General features: G+C 39.5%; 1 protein-coding gene across 1 annotated transcript in view; it reads right to left on the bottom strand.

Annotated features, from left to right (window-relative positions):
* Positions 1–3884: 3884 nt before the first annotated feature.
* The window catches only part of slc2a9l1 (solute carrier family 2 member 9, like 1), a 25973-nt gene continuing 5232 nt past the window's right edge, over positions 3885–24625 (bottom strand). Inside the window, exons 4-13 of the mRNA XM_062064398.1 lie at positions 20348–20508; positions 20147–20271; positions 15911–16040; positions 13241–13389; positions 11358–11545; positions 11152–11262; positions 6436–6537; positions 6302–6377; positions 6111–6238; positions 3885–4103 (exon numbers count right to left, since the gene is read on the bottom strand). Of these exons, the coding sequence (XP_061920382.1) occupies positions 3918–4103; positions 6111–6238; positions 6302–6377; positions 6436–6537; positions 11152–11262; positions 11358–11545; positions 13241–13389; positions 15911–16040; positions 20147–20271; positions 20348–20508 (1356 nt within the window). The 3' untranslated portion in view covers positions 3885–3917. The remainder of the gene's footprint in view (positions 4104–6110; positions 6239–6301; positions 6378–6435; positions 6538–11151; positions 11263–11357; positions 11546–13240; positions 13390–15910; positions 16041–20146; positions 20272–20347; positions 20509–24625) is intronic.

Raw genomic sequence — 24625 nt, 5'->3', positions numbered from 1 at the left:
ATGGAAAAGGGGACTGATATATGGATGAAAGGAAGGAAGGATGATGACGTATGGAAGGAAGGATGATGGAAAGAAAAATGGATAACAGGATGGTTGGCTGTCTGGATGAATGGAAGAAAGAAAGACAGAGTAATGATGGATGGAAGGAAGAATGGATGTAGCAAATGAAGGAAAGTAGGTTGAGTGTAGTGAAGAAAAGATAATGGGATGGATGGATGAATTGATGAAAAGATGGATGGACAGGCAGTAGCTAGATGATATGTTGATGCTCAGTAGGATTGTAAATAAAGTATAAAATATATTCTATTATATTGTGACTTTGATGTCTGGCAGTTAAAAAAACAACAGATTGAAAGTTTTATGTTGCCAGGTAACCATTCTCACATCACCCTCTCATTAATCCTCCAGAAGGACATTTGTGAGCCAAGCTGTTACGATGCTGTCAATCATGAAGTGCTGAACTGTGGCCAGTGCAGTCATTCATCTTTTAATAGACATTTGGCTGCTGGCTGCTGGCAATTATGCAAGCACTAAATTATTATCTGCATGAACACAAATCTTGACATTAATAATGTTGTTACATCATTAGTAATACATTTTTTTACAGTTCATTGGGCTCAACATGAACGGGCTGAAAGACACAAATTGAGGCAATTACTCCTAAACAGCAGAATAATTATTATGAGATAATATTTCTCAGCCTAATGCATGAAACAGTCATCGGGACAAAAAAGGGAAACACTTCCATCTAGTGGAAGACTGCGGTACTGCACGACTGAATGTTTTTGTATTGTGATGTATAGTATTGTTTATTATATGAATGGAAAGTAAACTGACATTCATAACAGCTTCTTTAGATTCTATTAATGCAGAGTCAGGGCGGATTTATCTAGATTCTAGCATGCATACGTACATTATTTTAATTAAGATTTATGCATTTTAAACTGAAACATTTGTTAGACAAATAAAGTGGGCCTCACTTTTGGACACTAATCCTGTAGATAGACCAGTGTTTTTCAACTTTTTTTGAGCCAAGGCACATTTTTTTCGTTGAAAAAATGCAGAGGCACACCACCAGCAGAAATCATTAAAAAAACGAAACTCAGCAGCCGATATTGACAGTAAAAAGTCGTTGTCGCAATTGTTGGATATGACTTTAAACCAGGGGTGGGCAATTAATTTTTACCGGGGGCCGCATGAGCAACCCGAGCACTGCTGGAGGGCCACACCGACAATATTTCAATTAAATTTTGCTCAAATTATTTTTGATATACTGTAAGATAAATAATAAAAATAATAATAATAATAATTTAATTTAACCTAACTTAACTTTATACAAAAGCAGATTGCTTTTTATGGTTTTATTTTTAACACTGTCTTACACAACACTTCCTGATGTATAATACAATGCAAAAATGTCCATTTCTGTCACTTTATCCTGCATCCTCTTTAAAAGTCCAACAATTTTCCCCGTCAGATTTGGACAACCATCTGTTGTCACACCTGCCAGCTTGTCCCATTTCAGTCCTAACATGTCCAAACACACATTTACCTATGTGAACAAGTCAATACCTGTGGTTGTCTCTTTAATTGACTGCATGGCTGCCAGCTCCTCCGTGATTTGAAAGTCTGCAGTTATCCCACGTAAGAAGATGAGCAGCTGGGCGGTGTCACGTACATCGCAGCTCTCATCCAAAGCGAGCGAAAAACAGTCAGAGTCGGCCGTTCTGTTCTTTAGCTGAAGCTCCAAGTTTCCAGTGATGGTCTCAACCCGCCTTGTTACAGTGCGTAGGGAGAGTGACACGTTCTCAAATGCGCCCTTCTTCTCCAGGCATATCAGCGCAACAAAGTCCAATAAGCACTCCTTAATAAACTCTCCGTCCGAAAACGCCTTACTTTTTCTGGCGATTTTGTGAGAAATTACGAAACTTGTCCTGACAGTTGCATCTCTGGGGGTGTGAAATTTGGCAAAAAGTCCTTGTTGGGTTTGCAGTTTTACCATCAACGCATCAGCCTCCCTTGCGCGCTCTTCATCAGACAGATTCCGGTATTTTTCCTCGTGCTTTGTCGTGTAGTGTGTAGTGTTTTAGTTCTTCTCTTGTGCTCCTATTTTGGTGGCTTTTTCCCTTATTTGGTATTTTCCTGTAGCAGTTTCATGTCTTCCTTGACCGCTATTCCCCACACCTGCTTTGTTTTAGCAATCAAGAATATTTCAGTTGTTTTTATCCTTCTTTGTGGGGGGACATTGTTGATTGTCATGTCATGTTCGGGTGTACATTGTGGACGCTGTCTTTGCTCCACAGTAAGTCTTTGCTGTCGTCCAGCATTCTATTTTTGTTTACTTTGTAGCCAGTTGAGTTTTAGTTTCGTTCTGCATAGCCTTCCCTAAGCTTCAATGCCTTTTCTTAGAGACACTCACCTTTTGTAAAATTTTTGGTTTAAGCATTAGACACCTTTTTACCTGCACGCTGCCTCCCGCTGTTTCCGACATCGACAAAGCAATTAGCTACCTGCTGCCACCTACTGATATGGAAGAGTATAACGTGGTAAGTCTGCCGATCTCCAGACAGTACAGACACTCAACAACGGCACGTTATTTGCTGATTATAATTACTGTTTTGCAAAAAATATTTTTTACCCAAATAGGTGAAATTAGATAATCTCCCACGGCACACCAGACTGTATCTCACGGCACACAGTGGTTGAAAAACACTGAGATAGACAATAAAATAGTCTGAAATAAAGAATCATTAAGTACGATTTGATCGGCAATAAGTTGGACACGTTTCCAGTGAGGGTTGGACTCCGCAATGGCTGCCCTTTGTCACCGATTCTGTTCATAACTTTTATGGACAGAATTTCTAGGCGCAGTCAAGGCGTTGAGGGGATCTGGTTTGGTGGCTGCAGGATTAGGTCTCTGCTTTTTGCAGATGATGTGGTCCTGATGGCTTCATCTGGCCAGGATCTTCAGCTCTCACTGGATCGGTTCGCAGCCGAGTGTGAAGCGACTGGGATGAGAATCAGCACCTCCAAGTCCGAGTCCATGGTTCTCGCCCGGAAAAGGGTGGAATGCCATCTCCGGGTTGGGGAGGAGACTCTGCCCCAAGTGGAGGAGTTCAAGTACCTAGGAGTCTTGTTCACGAGTGAGGGAAGAGTGGATCGTGAGATCGACAGGCGGATCGGTGCGGCGTCTGCAGTAATGCGGACGCTGTATCGATCCGTTGTGGTGAAGAAGGAGCTGAGCCGGAAGGCAAAGCTCACAATTTACCGGTCGATCTACGTTCCCATTCTCACCTATGGTCATGAGCTTTGGGTTATGACCGAAAGGACAAGATCACGGGTACAAGATCTACGTTCCCATCCTCACCTATGGTCATGAGCTTTGGGTTATGACCGAAAGGACAAGATCACGGGTACAAGCGGCCGAAATGAGTTTCCTCCGCCGGGTGGCGGGGCTGTCCCTTAGAGATAGGGTGAGAAGCTCTGTCATCCGGGAGGAGCTCAAAGTAAAGCTGCTGCTCCTCCACATGGAGAGGAGCCAGATGAAGTGGTTCGGGCATCTGGTCAGGATGCCACCCGAACGCCTCCCTAGGGAGGTGTTTAGGGCACGTCCAACCGGTAGGAGGCCACGGGGAAGACCCAGGACACGTTGGGAAGACTATGTCTCCCGGCTGGCCTGGGAACGCCTTGGGATCCCCCGGGAAGAGCTAGACCAAGTGGCTGGGGAGAGGGAAGTCTGGGCTTCCCTGCTTAGGCTGCTGGCCCCGCAACCCGACCTCGGATAAGCGGAAGAAGATGGATGGATGGATGGATGGATTGATTGGTTGTTTCTCCATTTATTGGCTTTACAAATATTCGCAATGTTCAGAGTATAAATAACCCAATGTGAGCCGTCATTCCTCTGATTATCGTACGACCTAAAACCTGGTTTCCAGTCTGCTCTGGCCTAGAAAGGATTTCCCGCAGAGGGTGATGGCCTTGAAGTCATCCTCGATCTCCAGCAGCGTCTTCCCTTTCGTCTCAGGCAGGAAGAAGAAGATGTAGAGACAACCCAGCAGGCACATGCAGGCAAAGATGACAAAGCAGTACGAGTGCAGCGCATCCTGGATGATGGAAACAGAACCAGTGTCAGTATTAGTTACGGAATAGCAGAGGTCTTCAACAGGGGGTCCACAGAGGTCCCGAAGGGGGGTCAAAAATATTTATATATATATATATATATATATATATATATATATATATATATATATATATATATATATATATATATATATATATATATATATATATATATATATATATATATATATATATATATATTATATATATATATATATATATATATATATGTTTGATATACTGTATATTATTTTTCCAAACATTTTTAACATTAACATTGATTTAACACACTTTAGTGTGGTTTATAAACGGCATTGGCAAGTACACCCTAGTCACTGTACCTTGCACTTTTTAACCTAAAAACATAAGACAACAATATTGTATTCATCATGTTAGCATTATGATAACTAGTGATTCGCAGACTCGTTGCCAGATGCCAATTAGCGCTTTATCGTTGCAAGCCTGAGATTTGAGCTCTCGTTGTCAGCTAGCGATTAGTGTGCCTGTTGCCAGCTAGCTATTAGTGCTTTACTTGACCGCTAGTGATTTGCGCACTAGTTGCTAGCCAGCAATTAGCAGTCTAGTCGCTAGCTAGCAATCAGCGCGCTAGGTGTCAACTGGCGATTGGCATGCTAGTTGCCAGCTAGCGATTAGCGTGCCTGTTGCCAGCTAGCTATTAGTGTTGCCAGCTAGCTATTAGTGCTTTAGTTGACCGCTAGTGATTTGCACACTATTTGCTAGCCAGCAATTAGCAGTCTAGTTGCTAGTTAGCCATCAGCGGGCTAGGTGTCGGCTAGCAATTGGCATGCTAGTTGGCATGCTAGTTGTCAGCTAGCGATTAGCGTGCCTGTTGCCAGCTAGCTATTAGTGCTTTAGTTGACCGCCAGTGATTTGCGCACTAGTTGCTAGCCAGCAATTAGCAGTCTAGTTGCTAGCTAGCAATTAGCGCGCCAGGTGTCAACTAGCAATTGGCATGCTAGTTGTCAGCTAGCGATTAGCGTGCCTGTTGCCAGCTAGCTTTTAGTGCTTTAGTTGAACGCTAGTGATTTGCACACTAGTTGCTAGCCAGCAATTAGCAGTCTAGTTGCTAGCTAGCAATCAGCATGCTAGGTGTCAGCTAGTGATTAGCGTGCCCATTGCCAGCTAGCGATGTACAGACTAGTTGCCACTTAGCGATTTTCACTCTTGTTGCCATCTAGCGATTTGCACACCGGTTGCCAGCTAGCGATTAACGCTCTGTCTGATTGATTGATTGAAGAATTTATCAGAAGTTAGCATAGAAAAGGGTACAGTTTCTTGACAGTATAGATTCACTGGTACAAGGTCAACTAAGAGGAAATTATTCAAGAAAGCCAGAACTTCCATCCATCCATCCATCCATTTTCTACCGCTTGTCCCTTTTTGGGGAACTTGATAACTGAAATCATTTTTTTTAACTCATGTAACATTGAAAAATAAATACAGATAAAACAGTACAAAAATTACTGCAATAAAATAGATTTAAAATTAAAAGTAAACAGTATTTAGCATGCCAGTTGCCAGCTAGCGATTAGTGCACCTTTTTCCGGTTAGCTATTGGCTAGCTAGCAATTAGCTCTCTAGTTGCCAGCCAGCAATTACCAATCTAGTTGCTAGCTGGCGGTTAGTGCGCTAGTTATCTGCATGCCATTTGCCAGCTAGCTATTTGCTCACTAGTTGCTAGCCAGTAATTAGCGGTCTGGTGGCTAGCTAGGGATTAGCGTGCCAGTTGTCAGCGAGCGGTTAGCACTCTCGTTGCCAGATAACAATTTGCACACCACTTGTCAGCTAGCAATTTGCGGATTAGTTGTTAGCTAGCAACTTAAGACTAGTTGCCAGCTAGCAATTAGCAGTGTATTTGTTGGCTAGCGATTAGCCTGCTAGTTGTCAGCTAGCGATTAGAGGGTTGGCTTGAACAATGTTGAAGACCCTAGTCTTATAGATTGATCGTTGCTGGTAATGGCTCTACTTACGATAAGGAAAGGGAAGACCAGACCCAGCACGGCTAAGACGGACCAGCGCTGGATCCCCACCAGGACAAACGCAGCCACCCGATTGGACTGGATGAAGATCTCACTGTTCAGAGTTCCCGACGCTCCGCCTTTTGCGTCAGCAAATATTGTGAATGATAACATTTGACATTCCTTTCACGCTTGCAACGTACCAGGGCCTCCGCAGAAGAAGATGATGAAGAGGACGATCAAGCCGGCGATGACGTACGGACACCAAGTGCTACAATCCTGCAGTATGTTTGGTCAATGACTGTTTTGAACAGAATCGGGTGTGGATGTGACTTACCTTCAGGTTGAGCATGACGGTCACTAACACCCAGCAGGCAGACATGACGCCATACCCCCCCCAGAACAATGGCCTCCTTCCCGTGTGCTCTATCAGCAACCCCTGAGGGACAGAAAAGGTATTTACAACTCTGCTTAGGGCTTTACTGTACATTATTATTATCACCTTAAGTTTCATTTTGGAGAATGCAGAATGAAATGACTCGCGCTGTCTTTGAATTGAAAGTAGATGTTTGGTATTTGGCGACACCTGGTGGCCACAATAATTCATTAGGTTAAACTCGTGACCAGTAAGCTGAATGGTGCAATCACGTTACGTTCTAATAGGCTTCTGTCTTGGAGACTTTGCATATGTCAGTAATCCATCCATTCATCCATTTTCTACCGCTTGTCCCTTTGGGAATCTTTGAGCACCTCTCGAATCCATTCCGATTCTTTGGGTGATGAATACATTCAGAATCGATTCTCGATTCAACACGATTCTCGTAATATATTATTTGGTATATAAATGATGATAAAACCTTCTCCAAACAGGTTACATTTTACAAAACCTTCTCTTGGCTGCTGATGTACCACTCTTTATTTTATTATTTTAATTTTATTTACAAAATCACATAATGTTAATCCAATAAAATAGAATAGAGCAACTCCAGTTGCATTCCAATTCCAGCATTACAATACTTATAAATACTTGTAAGTATTAATACTTAAACATTTACAAAGCAATTGAAAATACATACACACATTAATTTAAATACAATTCTATAAAAAGGATTTTTTTAAAATTAAAAGCAAAAGTATCAATAATAGTTGTTCCAAAAGTTGATTCATTATAATAAAAATTTTTTTTATTTTTTTTTAATCGTTTCTCCAAAAATATTAATCGATTTAGAATCGGGAAATACAGTACTTATACTAAAAAAATAAATAAATAAAAAAGTCCAACTAAAATCAAATAAAAACAACAGTATCAATAATATCAACAATATTAATAATATAATAATTGTTGTTCCAAAAATGTGTTCTTAAAAAATTGTATGTTAAATCGCTTCTCAAAAAGCGATGAGGTGGCAACTTGTCCAGGGTGTACCCCGCCTACTGCCCGAATTTAGCTGAGATAGGCTCCTGCACCCCCCCCCCCCGAAATATATATATATATATACATACATATATATATATATATATATATATATATATATATATATATATATATATATATATATATATATATATATATATATATATATATATATATATATATATATATATATATATGTATATGTATGTATATATATATATATATATGTATATGTATGTATATATATACATATATATTAGGGCTGCAACTCACGATTAATTTGATAATCAATTAATCTGTCGATTATTACTTCGATTAATCGATTAATAATCGGATAAAATAGACAAACTACATTTCTATCCTTTCCAGTATTTTATTGAAAAAAAACAGCATACTGGCACCATACTTATTTTGATTATTGTTTCTCAGCTGTTTGTACATGTTGCAGTTTATAAATAAAGTTTTTTTTGTTTTTTTTTTAATTTAAAAAAAAAAAAAAAGCCTCTGCGCATGCGCATAGCATAGATCCAACGAATCAATGACTAAATTAATCGGCAACTATTTTTATAATCGATTTAATCGATTAGTTGTTGCAGCCCTAATATATATATATATATATATATATATATATATATATATATATATATATATATATATATATATATATATATATATATATATATATATATATATATATATATATATATATATATATATATATAACATATACAGTATATACACACATACATATATATAAGCAGTGAACATCTGCTGTACAGTATGTGTGCTTGGGTCCTATTTTTAGGAACACTAATACAAAACCTCACAATAATGTCTGATTGAATGCTAAAACCGTTATGACAGACCGCCTTAAAAAACGGAATGGGAATTTAAATTTTTTTACTGAATGAGACACCCAGAATGTACATGAAAATAAAGAATTTGGGGTTTATAATATTAACTATGAAGGATAAAACACTGAATATTGACAACATATGAACGTCACACCCCCTCTCCATGCACATATTTTACAATCAAGCGAAACGCAACAAAAATGAAACAAACACAGTGAAATATGAACACGAAGGGTAAAAAAACAAACCACCTACAATGTGATATATCTGATACATCACTAAGCTTTAGAACTTTGTTTTAAAAATCTCCTTCTGCGTCTGTCCCTGACACCCACATTTCAGACTCTGGAAACACTCTGTGGAAACGCTCCCCGCCCACACTGCTTGGTGCCTCGTCTGAGCTGCTGTGACTTAGATTGCCATAGTAACTCATTAGATGACCATAGTAACTCATTAGATTGCCATAGTAACTAATTAGATCAGTGGTCCCCAACCACCGGGCCGCGGCCCAGTATCGTTTTTTTTTTGTTTTTTTTAAATTAAATCAACATAAAAAACACAATATATACATTATATATCAATATAGATCAGGGGTGGGCAATTAATTTTTACCGGGGGCCGCATGAGCTACCCGAGCACTGCTGGAGGGCCACATCGACAATATTTCAATTAAATTTTGTTCAATATTATTTTTGATATATACCGTAAGATAAATAATAATAATAATAGTAATACTTCAACATAGTGTGTGTAACAGCATTCCATGACTAATATATATAAATTAACATTAATAATAAATGACAGTAAAATAAGCACACGTATGACTGAGGAGTCATAGTGTAACTTTGTGTGGTGTTTGAGTTGTCCGACTTTTTGTGTGGCCTTAAACGCACCAGTGGTTTAGTGCTATGCGTGTTGGTGACAGATGACAAGTTGGTTTTGGCCTGGTTTGTACGGCAGAAAATGACTAGTTTTTCGAGATAGAATTGTTTTACTCATGTTTTTGGTGTGGTTATTTCCGAATATAAACAGTTTTGTTCAATAAAGTGATCGATATAATTCCTGTCCTCGAAGCATCTCGATAGACGTTACAATAATTGAACGGTGTTCAATTGAACGGTGTTGACGAACACCTTTAGGGCCGCTTGTTGTCACTGTCACTCAAAGTTGCATTGCAAAATTCCATAAAATAAATATGTTTATTTTGTTTATAATTCAGATGGGATTTGATTTGGTGCGCGGCATATACTTGCTGCGCGCAGCGGACGCTTGAGCAGTGCGCAATTGCGCAGGCACGCACCTTAGGTGAGGGGACGTTGCTTGGCAGTTCATGTGTTGTTGAAAACACGCCATTCCTCATCAACTTTTCTCTTTTTGGCGTCTCGGGTGTAAACCGTGCATCACTTGTCGCTGCATGTGCACCTTCACTCGCAGGTTACACACGGACACACGCCCATAAATAATACTTTTCAAAATAAAAGCAGCACAGTTGTATTGCGCGCAGGACATAGATGTTTTTTCAACTTTATTTTGTAATTGCAGTTGTTCACATTCACTCACAATCACGCATACGTCCACACGGAAGTAATACAAATAACGATTTTCAAAACAAAAGCAGCACCGTTGTATTGCACACTCGACATAGATACTTTTTAAAATTTATTTTGTAATTTATAATTGGCCTCACGCGGGCCGGACAGGGACGCACAAAGGGCCGGATGCGGCCCGCGGGCCGCAGAATGCCCAGGTCTGATATAGATTAATACAGTCTGCAGGGATACAGTCCGTAAGCACACATGATTGTATTTCTGTATAAAAATAAAAAAATAAAAAATTACCCCCCCGCACCCCCCGGTCCGTGGGACACATTTTCAAGCGTTGACCGGTCCGCAGCTACAAAAAGGTTGGGGACCACTGAATTAGTCAAGTCAAGTCAAGTCAACTTTATTTATATAGCACATTTTCAACAACTTTTTAGATTGAACCAAAGTGCTTTACAGGTTAAAAAAGCATGGAGCAAACAAAAAAAACAAACAAAAAAAACAACTAAGCAAAACAAAAAACAAACAAAGAACATAAACAATGAGTGTGCTAAACAAGATAGTGCAAATGCAATACGGTAAAAGGGGTCGAATAAAAAGTTTTTAAAAAATTTGCAGAATAAAAAAAAAATAATAATAATAATAAAAGTGCGACAAATTGAAAAATACAACTAAAGCGAAGGGGTGGGAGGGGGGGGGACTAGAAATGGTGGCCTAGTGGGCGGACTCAGCTCGGGTCAAAGGCCAGCGAGAAGAGGTAGGTCTTAAGGAGGGTTTTGAAGACCCCCAGGCTCCGGGCTGACCTAATGTGGAGGGGAAGGCTGTTCCAGAGCTTAGGGGCGGCAACGGAAAAGGCTCTGTCCCCTCTGGTCTTTAGCCTGGATCTGGGGACCGCCAAAAGCCAATTAGATGACCATAGTAACTAATTAGATGACCATAGTAACTAATTAGATGACCATAGTAACTAGTATATCATGCAAAAGCGCAGATTCCAAGCATTGAAATACTTAGTATAGTTGAAGACTTACGGTCATTAGAAAACATCACTGCACATCATAATGGCAGCTACACTTTCCATCTTAAAGATCTAAAACAATTATTTGGGAATGTCCGGCGGGCCAGATTGAAATACGTCACGTTTCATGTGTCAGGTAAACGGGGGCCATATGAATCCCCTTCCCACTGTAAGGCCTCCAACATTGTAGCACGGAAGGAGAGAAGAAGAAGAAGAAGAACATACTCACACAGGAGATGGAGGTGATGATTTCCGTTACTCCAAGTCCGAGAGTGATGTAGCGGATCTGATCTTTCGGGATTCCTGCCCTCCAAAAGATGTCAAAAGCGAAAGTGCTGATCTAAGCATGACGTAGAAAGACTTCTGTTGGGGTATTTGGATTCCAGTCGGATGGTTACATTTGGAGCTTTTGACCAACCTAGAGGACATCCTCACCATGGACATGCCTGACAGCTGGTTGCAGATGTAGATGATGGACATGGTGATGAGCTGCCAGCGGGCGCTTTGGTCCCGCAGGAGCAGCAGAGGACTTTTTGGAGCGGCCGACTCGATCGCCGCCTGCTCGGCCAACATCTCCTCCATCTCCTGTTTGAAATCCCCTTGGCCCCACAGACTCTGCAGAGCTGCAGCATCAAGACTACGTTCATGGTCTGAAGTGTGAAAACTATATGAACATATGAGGAAGTATCTGCACCAGAGCTGGGCAAATATTTGGACTCAGGGGCCACATTGAGAGAAAAAAATGTGTCCGGGGGGGGCCAATGTGTATGTGTGTATAAATGATAAATGTACAAATTTAGCAGTAAAAACCTGCTGTACAGTATGTGTGTTTGGGTCCCTTTTTTTTCAGGAACACTAATACCAAAAGTCACAATGTTCTAAAAACATTATGACAGACCGCCTAAAAAAAAAAAAAACGGAATGGAATTTTACAGTTTTTTTACTGAAAAGGACACCCAAAATCTACATGAAAATAAAGAAAGTGGGATTTACAATATTAACTATGAATGATAAAACACTGAATATTAACAACATATGAACATCGCTCCTCTTCCATGTGGGAATTTACAATATTAACTATGAACGATAAAACACTGAATATTAACAAGTAGGGGTGTAACGGTACACAAAAATGTCGGTTCGGTACGTACCTCGGTTTAGAGGTCACGGTTCGGTTCATTTTCGGTACAGTAAAAAAACAACAAAATATAAATTTTGGGGTTATTTATTTACCAAATTTGCAAAATCTTCCACCAAAAATATTTTTCTCAGTGGAATATTTGATGTGAAGTAATCGGAACCTTGGATAGGTCAATAATTCATAACAACATTGATTTTGATTCAATATTATGTTTTGAGCAATGACAGTTTGAAAGAAAAAAAACAACTTTGTTTTATTAGTCAACATTGCAACTTTTTCTAAATTACATTCAACTTTTAAGCTTTTTTATTTCACTTTTGTTATGTTTTTGTTTATTTGAATAGTATTTTTAGAATGTGCCGTGGGCCTTTAAAACATTAGCTGTGGGCCGCAAATGGCCTCCGGGGCACACTTTTGACACCCCTGCTATAGATAATAAAAAATCAAATGTGATAAATCTATGGATAAAAAGCAGAGCCTGGCGACGCATGCGCGTTTATTAAAGATTAAAGATTAAAGTACCAATGATTGTCACACACACACTAGATGTGGTGAAATTTGTCCTCTGCATTTGATCATACCTCTCTCTCTCTCTCTGTCTCTGTCCCTCCCTCACCAATGCTGCAGCGTGCACAATTTGTTTTGTTTTTAACCCCTTCTTAACCCTGAACGTACATTGAAAATACACGCAACCCTAACTCAAAATGCCGGACATTCGAGGCATTTAAAAAACTCCGCCCTGACAGCTCCGCAAAAGAGGACATGTCCGGTGAAAAGAGGATGTATCTATCTATGTAGTCTATCGTAGCCCGTTAGCGGCATGCTAACAGCTAACGGGCTAGGATAGACTGACCATACATCCTCTTTTCACCGGACATGTCCTCTTTTGCGGAGCTGTCAGGGCCTTGAATGTCCGGCATTTTGAGTAAACAATGCACGGTACTTAATATGTCCGTGTGGAAACTCGTTCGGTACACTTCCGAACCGAACCGGAACCCCCGTACCGAAACGGTTCAATACGGGCCGGATTGAAAATCTTAACGAGCCGCATGTGACCCGCGGGCCGTATTTTGCCCAGGTCTGATCTACACTGACGGACCAATTCTTATTGACCTCAACGTCAACACTGCCCGGCAAACATTGATCAACATGAAACATGATCGGATTGAACACACACCTTTTTTGCAGGCCTTGTCTTCTCCTTTCTCGATGAACAGATATCTGGGAGCTTCTGGAAGAAAAGGCAAGACCGCCACCTGGACCACGGAAAGACACGCGGGCACACAGAGGACGACGTTCCACAGCTCTTCACGCCCGAGAATCTCACTACGAGGAAGGTGAGCAAATGTTGTCAAAGTCACATTGAAATGGTTTGTAAGGTGGGAGCTACTGGCAGTTTAACAATATCAATGCAATATTTGAATTAGTTCCTTATTCCATTTTACTACGTACAATTGTTCGAGCAAGTATATACGTATGTGTGTGTGTGTGTGTGTGTGTGTGTGTGTGTGTGTGTGTGTGTGTGTGTGTGTGTGTGTGTGTGTGTGTGTGTGTGTGTGTGTGTATTTGTTCTTGTATTTCTACCCTTCTTGAGACATCAACAAGGAAAAGTAGCTTCCATATGAGGAGGTGTGAACAAGTGATGACATAAATCATGGTCCCAATAACATTGCATCTAATAGAGAATGTCTCATTTGCGCCCCCTGGTGGTGACATCTATCACAATTAGAGTGGTCTCATAAAGGAAGGAGTTTTCAAATTGACTGTGTGTCGCTTTTAAAAGTGCTCCCCCTCTGGTCAACATATGAAATAACAAGTGTGTGTAAAAATTGGAAGTGCTCCCCCTCTGGTCAACATATGAAATAACAAGTGTGTGTAAAAATTGGAAGTGCTCCCCCTCTGGTCAACATATGAAATAACAAGTATGTGTAAGAAATTGAAATGTGCCCCCTTTGACCAAAATTAATTACAAAAATTTAATATATATATATATATATATATATATATATATATATATATATATATATATATATATATATATATATATATATATATATATATATATATATATATATATATATATATATAGACATACTGTAAAAAGTATGTCTGAAGTAAATAATGAATATATTAAAAAAACAATTATAAACAAAAAAATTTAAAAAATAACTAAAAGCTTACCTTTTTTATATTTGCATAGTATGTATATATTATTAATGTTGTAAATACAAATCTTTATATATCTAGAAAGGGTGGTCCTAAAGAGGTAGGCATTTTTCGGGGTCTCAAGAAGATAACAAATACAAGATTGTGTGTGTGTGTGTGTGTGTGTGTGTGTGTGTGTGTTCTTGTATTTCTACCCTTCTTGAGAGACAGCAACAAGGAAAAGTAGCTTCCATATGAGGACCGGTGAACAGGTTAGGACCGAAATCATGGTCCCAATATGGATAAACCATTGCATCTAATAGAGAATGTCTCATTTGCACCCCCTGGTGGTGAAATCTATCAAAACTAGGGTGATCCCAAAAAGGAGGGATTTTTCAAATTGACTGTGTGTCGGTTTAAAAGTGCTCCACCTCTGGTCAACATATGAAATAACAAGTGTGTGTAAAAATTGAAATGTGCTCCCCCTCTGGTCAACATATGCGATAACAAGTGTGTAAGAAATTGAAATGTGCCCCCTTTGACCAATATTAATTACAAAAATGTAATATATATATATATATATATATATATATATAGAGAGAGAGAGAGAGAGAGAGAGAGAGAGAGAGAGAGAGAGAGAGAGAGAGAGAGAGAGAGAGACATACTGTAAAAAGTATGTCTGAAGTAAATAATGGATATATAAAAAAACAATTCTAAACAAAAAATTAAAAAAAAATACTAAAAGCTTACCTTTTTTATATTTGCATAGTATGTATATATCATTAATTTTGAAAATGCAAATCTTTATATATCTAGAAAGGGTGGTCCCAAAGAGGTTGGCATTTTTCGGAGGTCTCAAGAAGGTAACAAATACAAGATTGTGTGTGTGTGTGTGTGTGTGTGTGTGTGTGTGTGTGTGTGTGTGTGTGTGTGTGTGTGTGTGTGTGTGTGTGTGTGTGTGTGTGTGCGTGTGTGTGTGTGTGTGTGTGTGTGTGTGTGTGTGTGTGTGTGTGTGTGTGTGTGTGTGTTCTTGTATTTCTACCCTTCTTGAGAGACAGCAACAAGGAAAAGTAGCTTCCATATGAGGACCGGTGAACAGGTTAGGACCGAAAGCATGGTTCCAATATGGATAAACCATTGCATCTAATAGAGAATGTCTCATTTGCACCCCCTGGTGGTGAAATCTATCAAAATTAGGGTGGTCCCAAAAAGGAGGGATTTTTCAAATTGACTGTGTGTCGGTTTTAAAAGTGCTCCACCTCTGGTCAACATATGAAATAACAAGTGTGTGTAAGAAATTGAAATGTGCCCCCTTTGACCAATATTAATTACAAAAATTTAATAAATATATATATATATAGAGAGAGAGAGACATACTGTAAAAAGTATGTCTGAAGTAAATAATGAATATATAAAAAAACAATTATAAACAAAAAAATTTTTAAAAATACTAAAAGCTTACCTTTTTTATATTTGCATAGTATGTATATATTATTAATTTTGAAAATACAAATCTTTATATATCTAGAAAGGGTGGTCCTAAAGAGGTAGGCATTTTTCTCAGGTCTCAAGAAGGTAACAAATACAAGAATATGTGTGAGATGATGGGGGATGTGAGTCATGTTTTTAAGTCTGTAAAGTACTTTTCTTTTATATATGAAAAGGGCTTTGTCAATAAAGTTTGATTGAATGATTGATATACCTCAGTCCAAGAAGCTGTGCAGACAATTTCCCGAGGGACCCAAAGGTGGCCGAGGTCATGGTGACGACGCCTCTTAACTTTCTGGGTGAAATCTCACCGAGGTAAATTAGATGGATGCTCGCTCCCAAACCTGCAAGCCATTAGAAATGCTTTAACAATCACGTTGAAAAAGTTCCTCAGTGGTACCATAGTTTTCCAAAACGGTCTGACTAGAATAATTAAATATTTAGTTTCACATGCAGAAAATTATGTGAAATACAGTCGTGGTCAAAAGTTTACATACACTTGTAAAGAACATAATGTCATGGCTGTCTTGAGTTTCCAATCATTTCTACAACTCTTATTTTTTTGTGATAGAGTGATTGGAGCACATACTTGTTGGTCACAAAAAACATTCATGAAGTTCTTTTATGAATTTATTATGGGTCTACTGAAAATGTGAGCAAATGTGCTGGGTCAAAAGTATACATACAGCAATGTTAATATTTGCTTACATGTCCCTTGGCAAGTTTCACTGCCAAACAGCTCAATTTTTGTTTCATCTGACCACAAAACTTTCCTCCAGAAGGTCTTATCTTTGTCCATGTGATGTCAGATGAAACAAACATTTAGCTGTTTGGCCACAATACCCAGCAATATGTTTGGAGGAGAAAATGTGAGGTTTTTAATCCCAGGAACACCACGCCTACCGTCAAGCATGGTGGTGGTAGTATTATGCTCTGGGCCTGTTTTGCTGCCAATGGAACTGGTGCTTTACAGAGAGTAAATGGGACAATGAAAAAGGAGGATTACCTCCAAATTCTTCAGGACAAGCTAAAATCATCATCCCGGAGGTTGGGTCTTGGGCGCAGTTGGGTGTTCCAACAGGTCAATGACCCCAAACACACGTCAAAAGTGGTAAAGGAATGGCTAAATCAGGCTACAATTATGGTTTTAGTGCGTGTGTGTGTGTTACGGACAGCAAAGCCCTTTCTGTCTGTTATTTTACTTTACCTTTCTCTGTGTTGATTGAGATTGAAGCAGCAAAAAAAGGACATTATGTTAAATGAAGAGTTTCTGTCTCTGATAGTTGATATAATAATGTAACTGCATCATAAAGCCTACATGAACTCCGTGGTGTTCAGGGATGAATAGTCTCTCCTATTGCTCCTGTACCATTTTTTCAGCTATAGTTACATTAATCATTAGTAATGAAGCAGCCTAGTTTTGAATGGCAGGGTCCCTGCTATCACACATTGATAAAAATATAACATTTACATAATAAATCCACTACAGGCTTCCCAAATGCTGTAATAAAGTAAGCATGATGAGTTGACTTGAAACTGTTTAATGTTGCACTTTTTATATGTAGAAGAAAAGTTTTGTCATTTTATTTAATCTGAGCAACAACTTGAGGCAGTTTAAAGTCGATTAACGTGGGCAGAATTATTATAGTGTTCCCAATGTTAAAAGGATAAAACCATTGTTTACAAATTTGGTAAATAAATAACCAAAAAATGTATATTTTGTTGTTTTCTTACTGTACCGAAAATGAACCGAACCGTGACCTCTAAACCGAGGTACGTACCGAACCGAGATTTTTGTGTACCGTTACACCCCTAGGTTTTAGAATGGCCTTCCCAAAGTCCTGATTTAAACGTGTGGACAATGCTGAAGAAACAAGTCCACGTCAGAAAACCGACAAATTTAGCTGAACTGCACCAATTTTGTCAAGAGGAGTGGTCAAAAATTCCAGCAGAAGCTTGTGGATGGCTACCAAAAGCGCCTTATTGCAGTGAAACTGTTATGATCCGCTGCCCGGATCATATTCGGTTTTAGTTTTTCGAGTCACTTGTGTTTTCTGTTAGTCTTGGACTCCTTTAGTTCCTGTTTGTGCACCTCTGAGTTGGTTACCGGAGCTACTTATTATTTTCCCCTGCCGCTTGTGTTCCGGACGCGCACCTGTTGGTAATCACTGACATTATTTAAGTCTGCCTTTCCCAGTCAGTCGGTCTGGCTTCTTTATTTGTGTCACGCGACTGCTACGTAAGTTTTTGCTTGTCTCTTAGCCCCTCCTAGTGATCATAGTCTGTGCTAAGTTGTAGCCTTAGCTTCCGGTGCGCTCGGCACCTTATCCAGTCGGTTTGTTTTCTGTTTTGTACCTATTCTGTGTTATTCCATCCATCCATCCATCTTCTTCCGCTAATCCGAGGTCGGGTCGCGGGGGCAGCAGCCTAAGCAGGGAAACCCAGACTTCCCTCTCCCCAGCCACTTCGTCCAGCTCTTCCCGGGGGATCCCGAGGGGTTCCCAGGCCAGCCGGGAGACATAGTCTTCCCAACGTGTCCTGGGTTTTCCCCGTGGCCTCCTACCGGTCGGACGTGCCCTAAACACCTCCCTAGGTAGGCGTTCGGGTGGCATCCTGACCAGATGCCCGAACCACCTCAACTGGCTCCTCTCCATGTGGAGGAGCAGCGGCTTTACTTTGAGCTCCCCCCGGATGGCAGAGTTTCTCACCCTACCTCTAAGGGAGAGCCCCGCCACCCGGCGGAGGAAACTCATTTCAGCCGCTTGTAACCGTGATCTTGTCCTTTCGGTCATAACCCAAAGCTCATGACCATAGGTGAGGATGGGAACGTAGATCGACCAGTAAATTGAGAGCTTTGCCTTCCGGCTCAGCTCCTTCTTCACCACAACGGATCGATACAGCGTCTGCATTGCAGATCATTGTCTCCCAAGGCGTTATTGGTTAATGAGGTCATTAGAGACAACAATCTTAACGTCATTGGTCTTAGCGAAACCTGGCTCAAACCGGACGAATTTTTTGCGCTCAATGAAGCATCTCCTCCTAACTATACGAATGCGCATGTTGCCCGCCCTCTTAAAAGGGGAGGGGGTGTCGCACTAATATACAATGAAAATTTCAACCTTACCCCTAACCTAAATAATAAATATAAATCGTTTGAGGTGCTTACTATGAGGTCTGTCACACCGCTACCTCTCGACCTAGCTGTTATTTACCGCCCCCCTGGGCCCTATTCGGACTTTATCAGTGAATTCTCAGAGTTCGTTGCTGATCTAGTGACGCACGCCGACAATATAATCATAATGGGGGACTTAAATATCCATATGAATACCCCATCGGACCCTCAGTGCGTGGCGCTCCAAACCATAATTGATAGCTGTGGTCTTACACAAATAATACATGAACCCACGCGACTGGACTCCCGCTGATGTGTTGGATCCACTGTGGACTGGACTTTCACAATGTTATGTCAGACCCACTCGACATCCGTTGCTTTCGGTCTCCCCTAGAGGGGGGGGGTTACCCACATATGCGGTCCTCTCCAAGGTTTCTCATAGTCATTCACCGACGTCCCACTGGGGTGAGTTTTTCCTTGCCCGTATGTGGGCTCTGTACCGAGGATGTCGTTGTGGCTTGTACAGCCCTTTGAGACACTTGTGATTTAGGGCTATATAAATAAACATTGATTGATTGATTGATTGATTACTGAAGACGCCGCACCGATCCGCCTGTCGATCTCACGATCCACTCTTCCCTCACTCGTGAACAAGACTCCAAGGTACTTGAACTCCTCCACTTGGGGCAGGGTCTCCTCCCCCACCCGGAGATGGCACTCCACCCTTTTCCGGGCGAGAACCACGGACTCGGACTTGGAGGTGCTGATTCTCATCCCAGTCGCTTCACACTCAGCTGCGAACCGATCCAGCGAGAGCTGAAGATCCTGGCTAGATGAAGCCATCAGGACCACATCATCTGCAAAAAGCAGAGACCTAATCCTGCAGCCACCAAACCGGATCCCCTCAACGCCCTGACTGCGCCTAGAAATTCTGTCCATAAAAGTTATGAACAGAATCGGTGACAAAGGGCAGCCTTGGCGGAGTCCAACCCTCACTGGAAACGTGTCCGACTTACTGCCGGCAATGCGGACCAAGCTCTGGCACTGATCATACAGGTTCTGTGTTATTTTACTATTAAATCATGTCCTTACCTGCAAGTCCTGTCCGGATTCGTCCTTTTGCATCCTGGGAGAACAAACCCCGCATCATCATGCGACCCGAACGTAACAGAAACTTGCCAATGGACATGAAAGCAAATATTAACATTGCTGTATGTATACTTTTGACCCAGAAGATTTGCTCACATTTTCAGTAGACCCATAATAAATTCATTAAAAAAAAACTTAATTAATGAGATCAGTTTGAAAGTCCTGCCGGTCGCAGGTCAGGTCTCTCACCTGCTGAGTAGCCGGCCAGCATTCTTGCCACGATGATCATTTCATACGACTTGGCCCATTTACTGGTCAACATGATGACAGAAGCGCCGATGGCAATAACGCTGTTGCAGATGACCGCTTTTTTCCTGCCGGAGCAACAATCGAGTGTCCCATCAACAAGCCGACGTACTCGAGTAGATCCGCACTGGAGAGCACACTCACCTTCCCAGCAGGCCTGAGAAGCACTTGACACTGAAGGCACCAAAGAGCCCCCCCACGGCGTACATGGACACAATCAGGGACCAGATGGTGGTGAGGGTGCGTCCAGGTGGGGGCGCCGCGTATCTTTCATACCAGGTACTGTTGATGAAGCTCTGTATGAACTGCAGGGAGCGTGAGTTGAAGATACACACCTTTATGGCCTCGGTCCTGATGTTGTCTTCTATTTTGAGGGGCTCAAAGGTATTAGGACATGCTATAAATCAGGTGTAACCCGGGTGCTTCGACACCCATTCCGCATGTGCTGACCAACGGGATAAAAGCCTGGGCCGACTACCTCTGCAGGGGAGTGAGGTTTTCTAACAAGCTGTTAGAATAATTGTCTGTAAGTTATCACAAAAAACTTTGTGTTACATTGAGTTCCGTCAGGTGAGAAGACAAAAGGGTGTCTTTGAAACCTACCAAGAGTAAGGCTCGTAAAACTCCACTGGGTAAGGGGGAGAGCCACATGAAGGGTTTTCTGTTTCCTCTCATGTATGGTAATCAACAGAAGGATGTTGTTCTGGCCCAAGGACTTCAAAGCGGAGAGATGACAGGATCTGCCCAATTTCCAGACAAACTCTTTTTGAAGTATTTTACGTACTCTTTTTTAACTATTTTATGGAACTCATTTTGAAGTATTTTACATACTCTTTTTGAACTATTTTATGGAACTCTTTTTGAAGTATTTTACGAACTCTTTTTCAACTATTTTATGGAACTCTTTTTGAAGTATTTTACATACTCTTTTTCAACTATTTTATGGAACTCTTTTTGAAGTATTTTACATACTCATTTTGAACTATTTTATGGTACTCTTTTTGAAGTATTTTACGAACTCTTTTTCAACTATTTAATGAAACTCTTTTTGAAGTATTTTACATACTCTTTTTTAACTATTTTATGGAACTCTTTTTGAAGTATTTTACGAACTCTTTTTCAACTATTTTATGGAACTCTTTTTGAAGTATTTTACATACTCTTTTTGAACTATTTTATGAAGCTCTTTTTGAAATATTTTACATACTCTTTTTGAACTATTTTATGGAACTCTTTTTGAAGTATTTTACGAACTCTTTTGAACTATTTTATGAAACTCTTTTTGAAGTATTTTACATACTCTTTTTTAACTATTTTATGGAACTCTTTTTGAAGTATTTTACAAACTCTTTTTCAACTATTTTATAAAACTCTTATTGAAGTATTTTACATACTCTTTTTGAAGTATTTTATGGAACTCTTTTTGAAGTATTTTACGAACTCTTTTTCAACTATTTTATGGAACTCTTTGAAGTATTTTACATACTCTTTTTCAACTATTTTATGGAACTCTTTTTGAAGTATTTTACAAACTCTTTTTCAACTATTTTATGAAACTCTTTTTGAAGTATTTTACATACTCTTTTTGAACTATTTTATGGAACTCTTTTTGAACTATTTTACAAACTCTTTTTCAACTATTTTATGGAACTCTTTTTGAAGTATTTTACATAATCTTTTTCAACTATTTTATGGAACTCTTTTTGAAGTATTTTACGAACTCTTTTTCAACCATTTTATGAAACTCTTTTTGAAGTATTTTATATACTCTTTTTGAACTATTTTATGGAACTCTTTTTGAAGTATTTTACATACTCTTTTTTTAACTATTTTATGGAACTCTTTTTGAAGTATTTTACGAACTCTTTTTCAAGTATTTTATGGAACTCTTTTCGAAGTATTTTACATACTCTTTTTGAACTATTTTATGGAACTCTTTTTGAAGTATTTTACATACTCTTTTTGAACTATTTTATGGAACTCTTTTTGAAGTATTTTACAAACTCTTTTTCAACTATTTTATGAAACTCTTTTTGAAGTATTTTATATACTCTTTTTTAACTATTTTATGGAACTCTTTTTGAAGTATTTTACATACTCTTTTTCAACTATTTTATGGAACTCTTTTTGAAGTATTTTACATACTCATTTTGAACTATTTTATGGAACTCTTTTTGAAGTATTTTACAAACTCTTTTTGAACTATTTTATGAAACTCTTTTTGAACTATTTTACATGCTCTTTTTGAACTATTTTATGGAACTCTTTTTGAAGTATTTTACGAACTCTTTTTCAACTATTTTATAGACCTCTTTTTGAAGTATTTTACATACTCTTTTTGAACTATTTTATGAAATTATTTTTGAAGTATTTTACATACTCTTTTTGAACTATTTTATGGAACTCTTTTTGAAGTATTTTACGAACTCTTTTGAACTATTTTATGAAACTCTTTTTGAACTATTTTACATACTCTTTTTGAACTATTTTATGGAACTCTTTTTGAAGTATTTTACATACTCTTTTTGAAGTATTTTATGAAACTCTTTTTGAAGTATTTTACATACTCTTTTTGAACTATTTTATGGAACTCTTTTTGAAGTATTTTACGAACTCTTTTTGAACTATTTTATGAAACTCTTTTTGAAGTATTTTACATACTCTTTTTGAACTATTTTATGGAACTCTTTTTGAAGTATTTTACGAACTCTTTTTCAATTATTTTATGGGACTCTTTTTGAACTGACCTTTTCTGTGAACTTTTTTGCGACCTTTGTCCTTTGGAAACAGCGGTGACCAGGTGGTCGGGAAGGGTCCAAAATAAGAGAAGGAGGCATGCAATCTTTTGGCAGAGTGTGCTGGAGACTGTACTAGAGTACAGTGTGTCCAGGCGTGTCTCCTCAATTGAGTCCAAATTGAATTCTGTCTCTGTCTTGTTTAATAGATGTCATCAGTGTTTGAACCTGACACAAACACAAGGAGTCCCTGGAGAAATGCTGCCTTCACTTTTGTGTTCAGTAAGTGAAAAGCAAATTAAGATCTCCCGGTTTGAGTTGACCCGTATTATCTCGTCCCCAGAGGACGCGGACTTTCTAATGGCGGTATGGGTATTTGCAGCGACATATGGAGTCTGGTGATGGATAGGAGGTAGAGATGCCGATAAATGCTTTAAAATGTAATATCTAAAATTATCGGTATCGGTTTCAAGATTATCGGTTACAAAAAGTAAAATGTATGACTTTTTAAAACGCCGCTGTGTACACGGATGTAGGGAAGAAGTACAGAGCGCCAATAAACCTTAAAGGCACTGCCTTTGCGTTCCGGCCCAATCACATAATATCTACGGCTTTATGCAACAGCCATACAGGTAACACTGAGGGTGGCCGTATAAACAACTTTAACACTGTTACAAATATGCGCCACACTGTGAACCCACACCAAACAAGAATGACAAACACATTTCGGGAGAACATCCGCACCGTAACACAACATAAAGACAACAGAACAAATACCCAGAACCCCTTGCAGCACTAACTCTTCCGAGACGCTGCAATATACATCCCCCGCTACCACCAAACCCCGCCCACCTCAACCCCGCCCCCGGGCATCACAACAAAATTAGGCATAATAATGTGTTAATTCCACGACTGTATATATCGGTATCGGTCGATATCGGAATCGGTAATTAAGAGTTGGACATTATCGGACATCTCTACTAGGAGGCGTTTCTGGTACACACCGATTACTCCCAAAAATGTATTTTATATAACATTGTGGAAGTGTGATTCACTTTTAGAAATAAAAAATACGTAAGGAGAACTTGTTAGTGAAATGTTGGGCATTTTTACATTATGGGTCCTTTAAGGCAGTTTTTCAACCGTAGGAGATTATCTAATTTCACCTATTTGGGTTAAAAATATTTTTTGCAAACCAGTAATTATAGTCTGCAAATGATGTGTGTTGTTGCTGTCTAGAGCTCGGCAGAGTAACCGTGTAATACTCTTCCATATCAGTAGGTGGCAGCCGGTAGCTAATTGCTTTGTAGATGTCGGAAACAGCGGGAGGCAGGGTGCAGGTAAAAAGGTGTCTAATGCTTAAACCAAAAATAAACAAAAGGTGAGTGCCCCTAAGAAAAGGCATTGAAGCTTAGGGAAGGCTATGCAGAACGAAACTAAAACTGAACTGGCTACAAAGTAAACAAAAACAGAATGCTGGACGACAGCAAAGACTTACTGTGGAGCAAAGACGGCGTCCACAATGTACATCCGAACATGACGTGACAATCAACAATGTCCCCACAAGGAAGGACAAAAACAACTGAAATATGCTTGATTGCTAAAACAAAGTAGATGCGGGAAATATCGCTCAAAGGAAGACATGAAACTGCTACAGGAAAATACCAAAAAAAGAGAAAAATCCATT

This window comes from Entelurus aequoreus, linkage group LG01 (genome assembly GCF_033978785.1).
Source record: "Entelurus aequoreus isolate RoL-2023_Sb linkage group LG01, RoL_Eaeq_v1.1, whole genome shotgun sequence".
Lineage (NCBI taxonomy): Eukaryota > Metazoa > Chordata > Actinopteri > Syngnathiformes > Syngnathidae > Entelurus > Entelurus aequoreus.
This window is presented reverse-complemented; position numbering and strand designations above follow the sequence as displayed.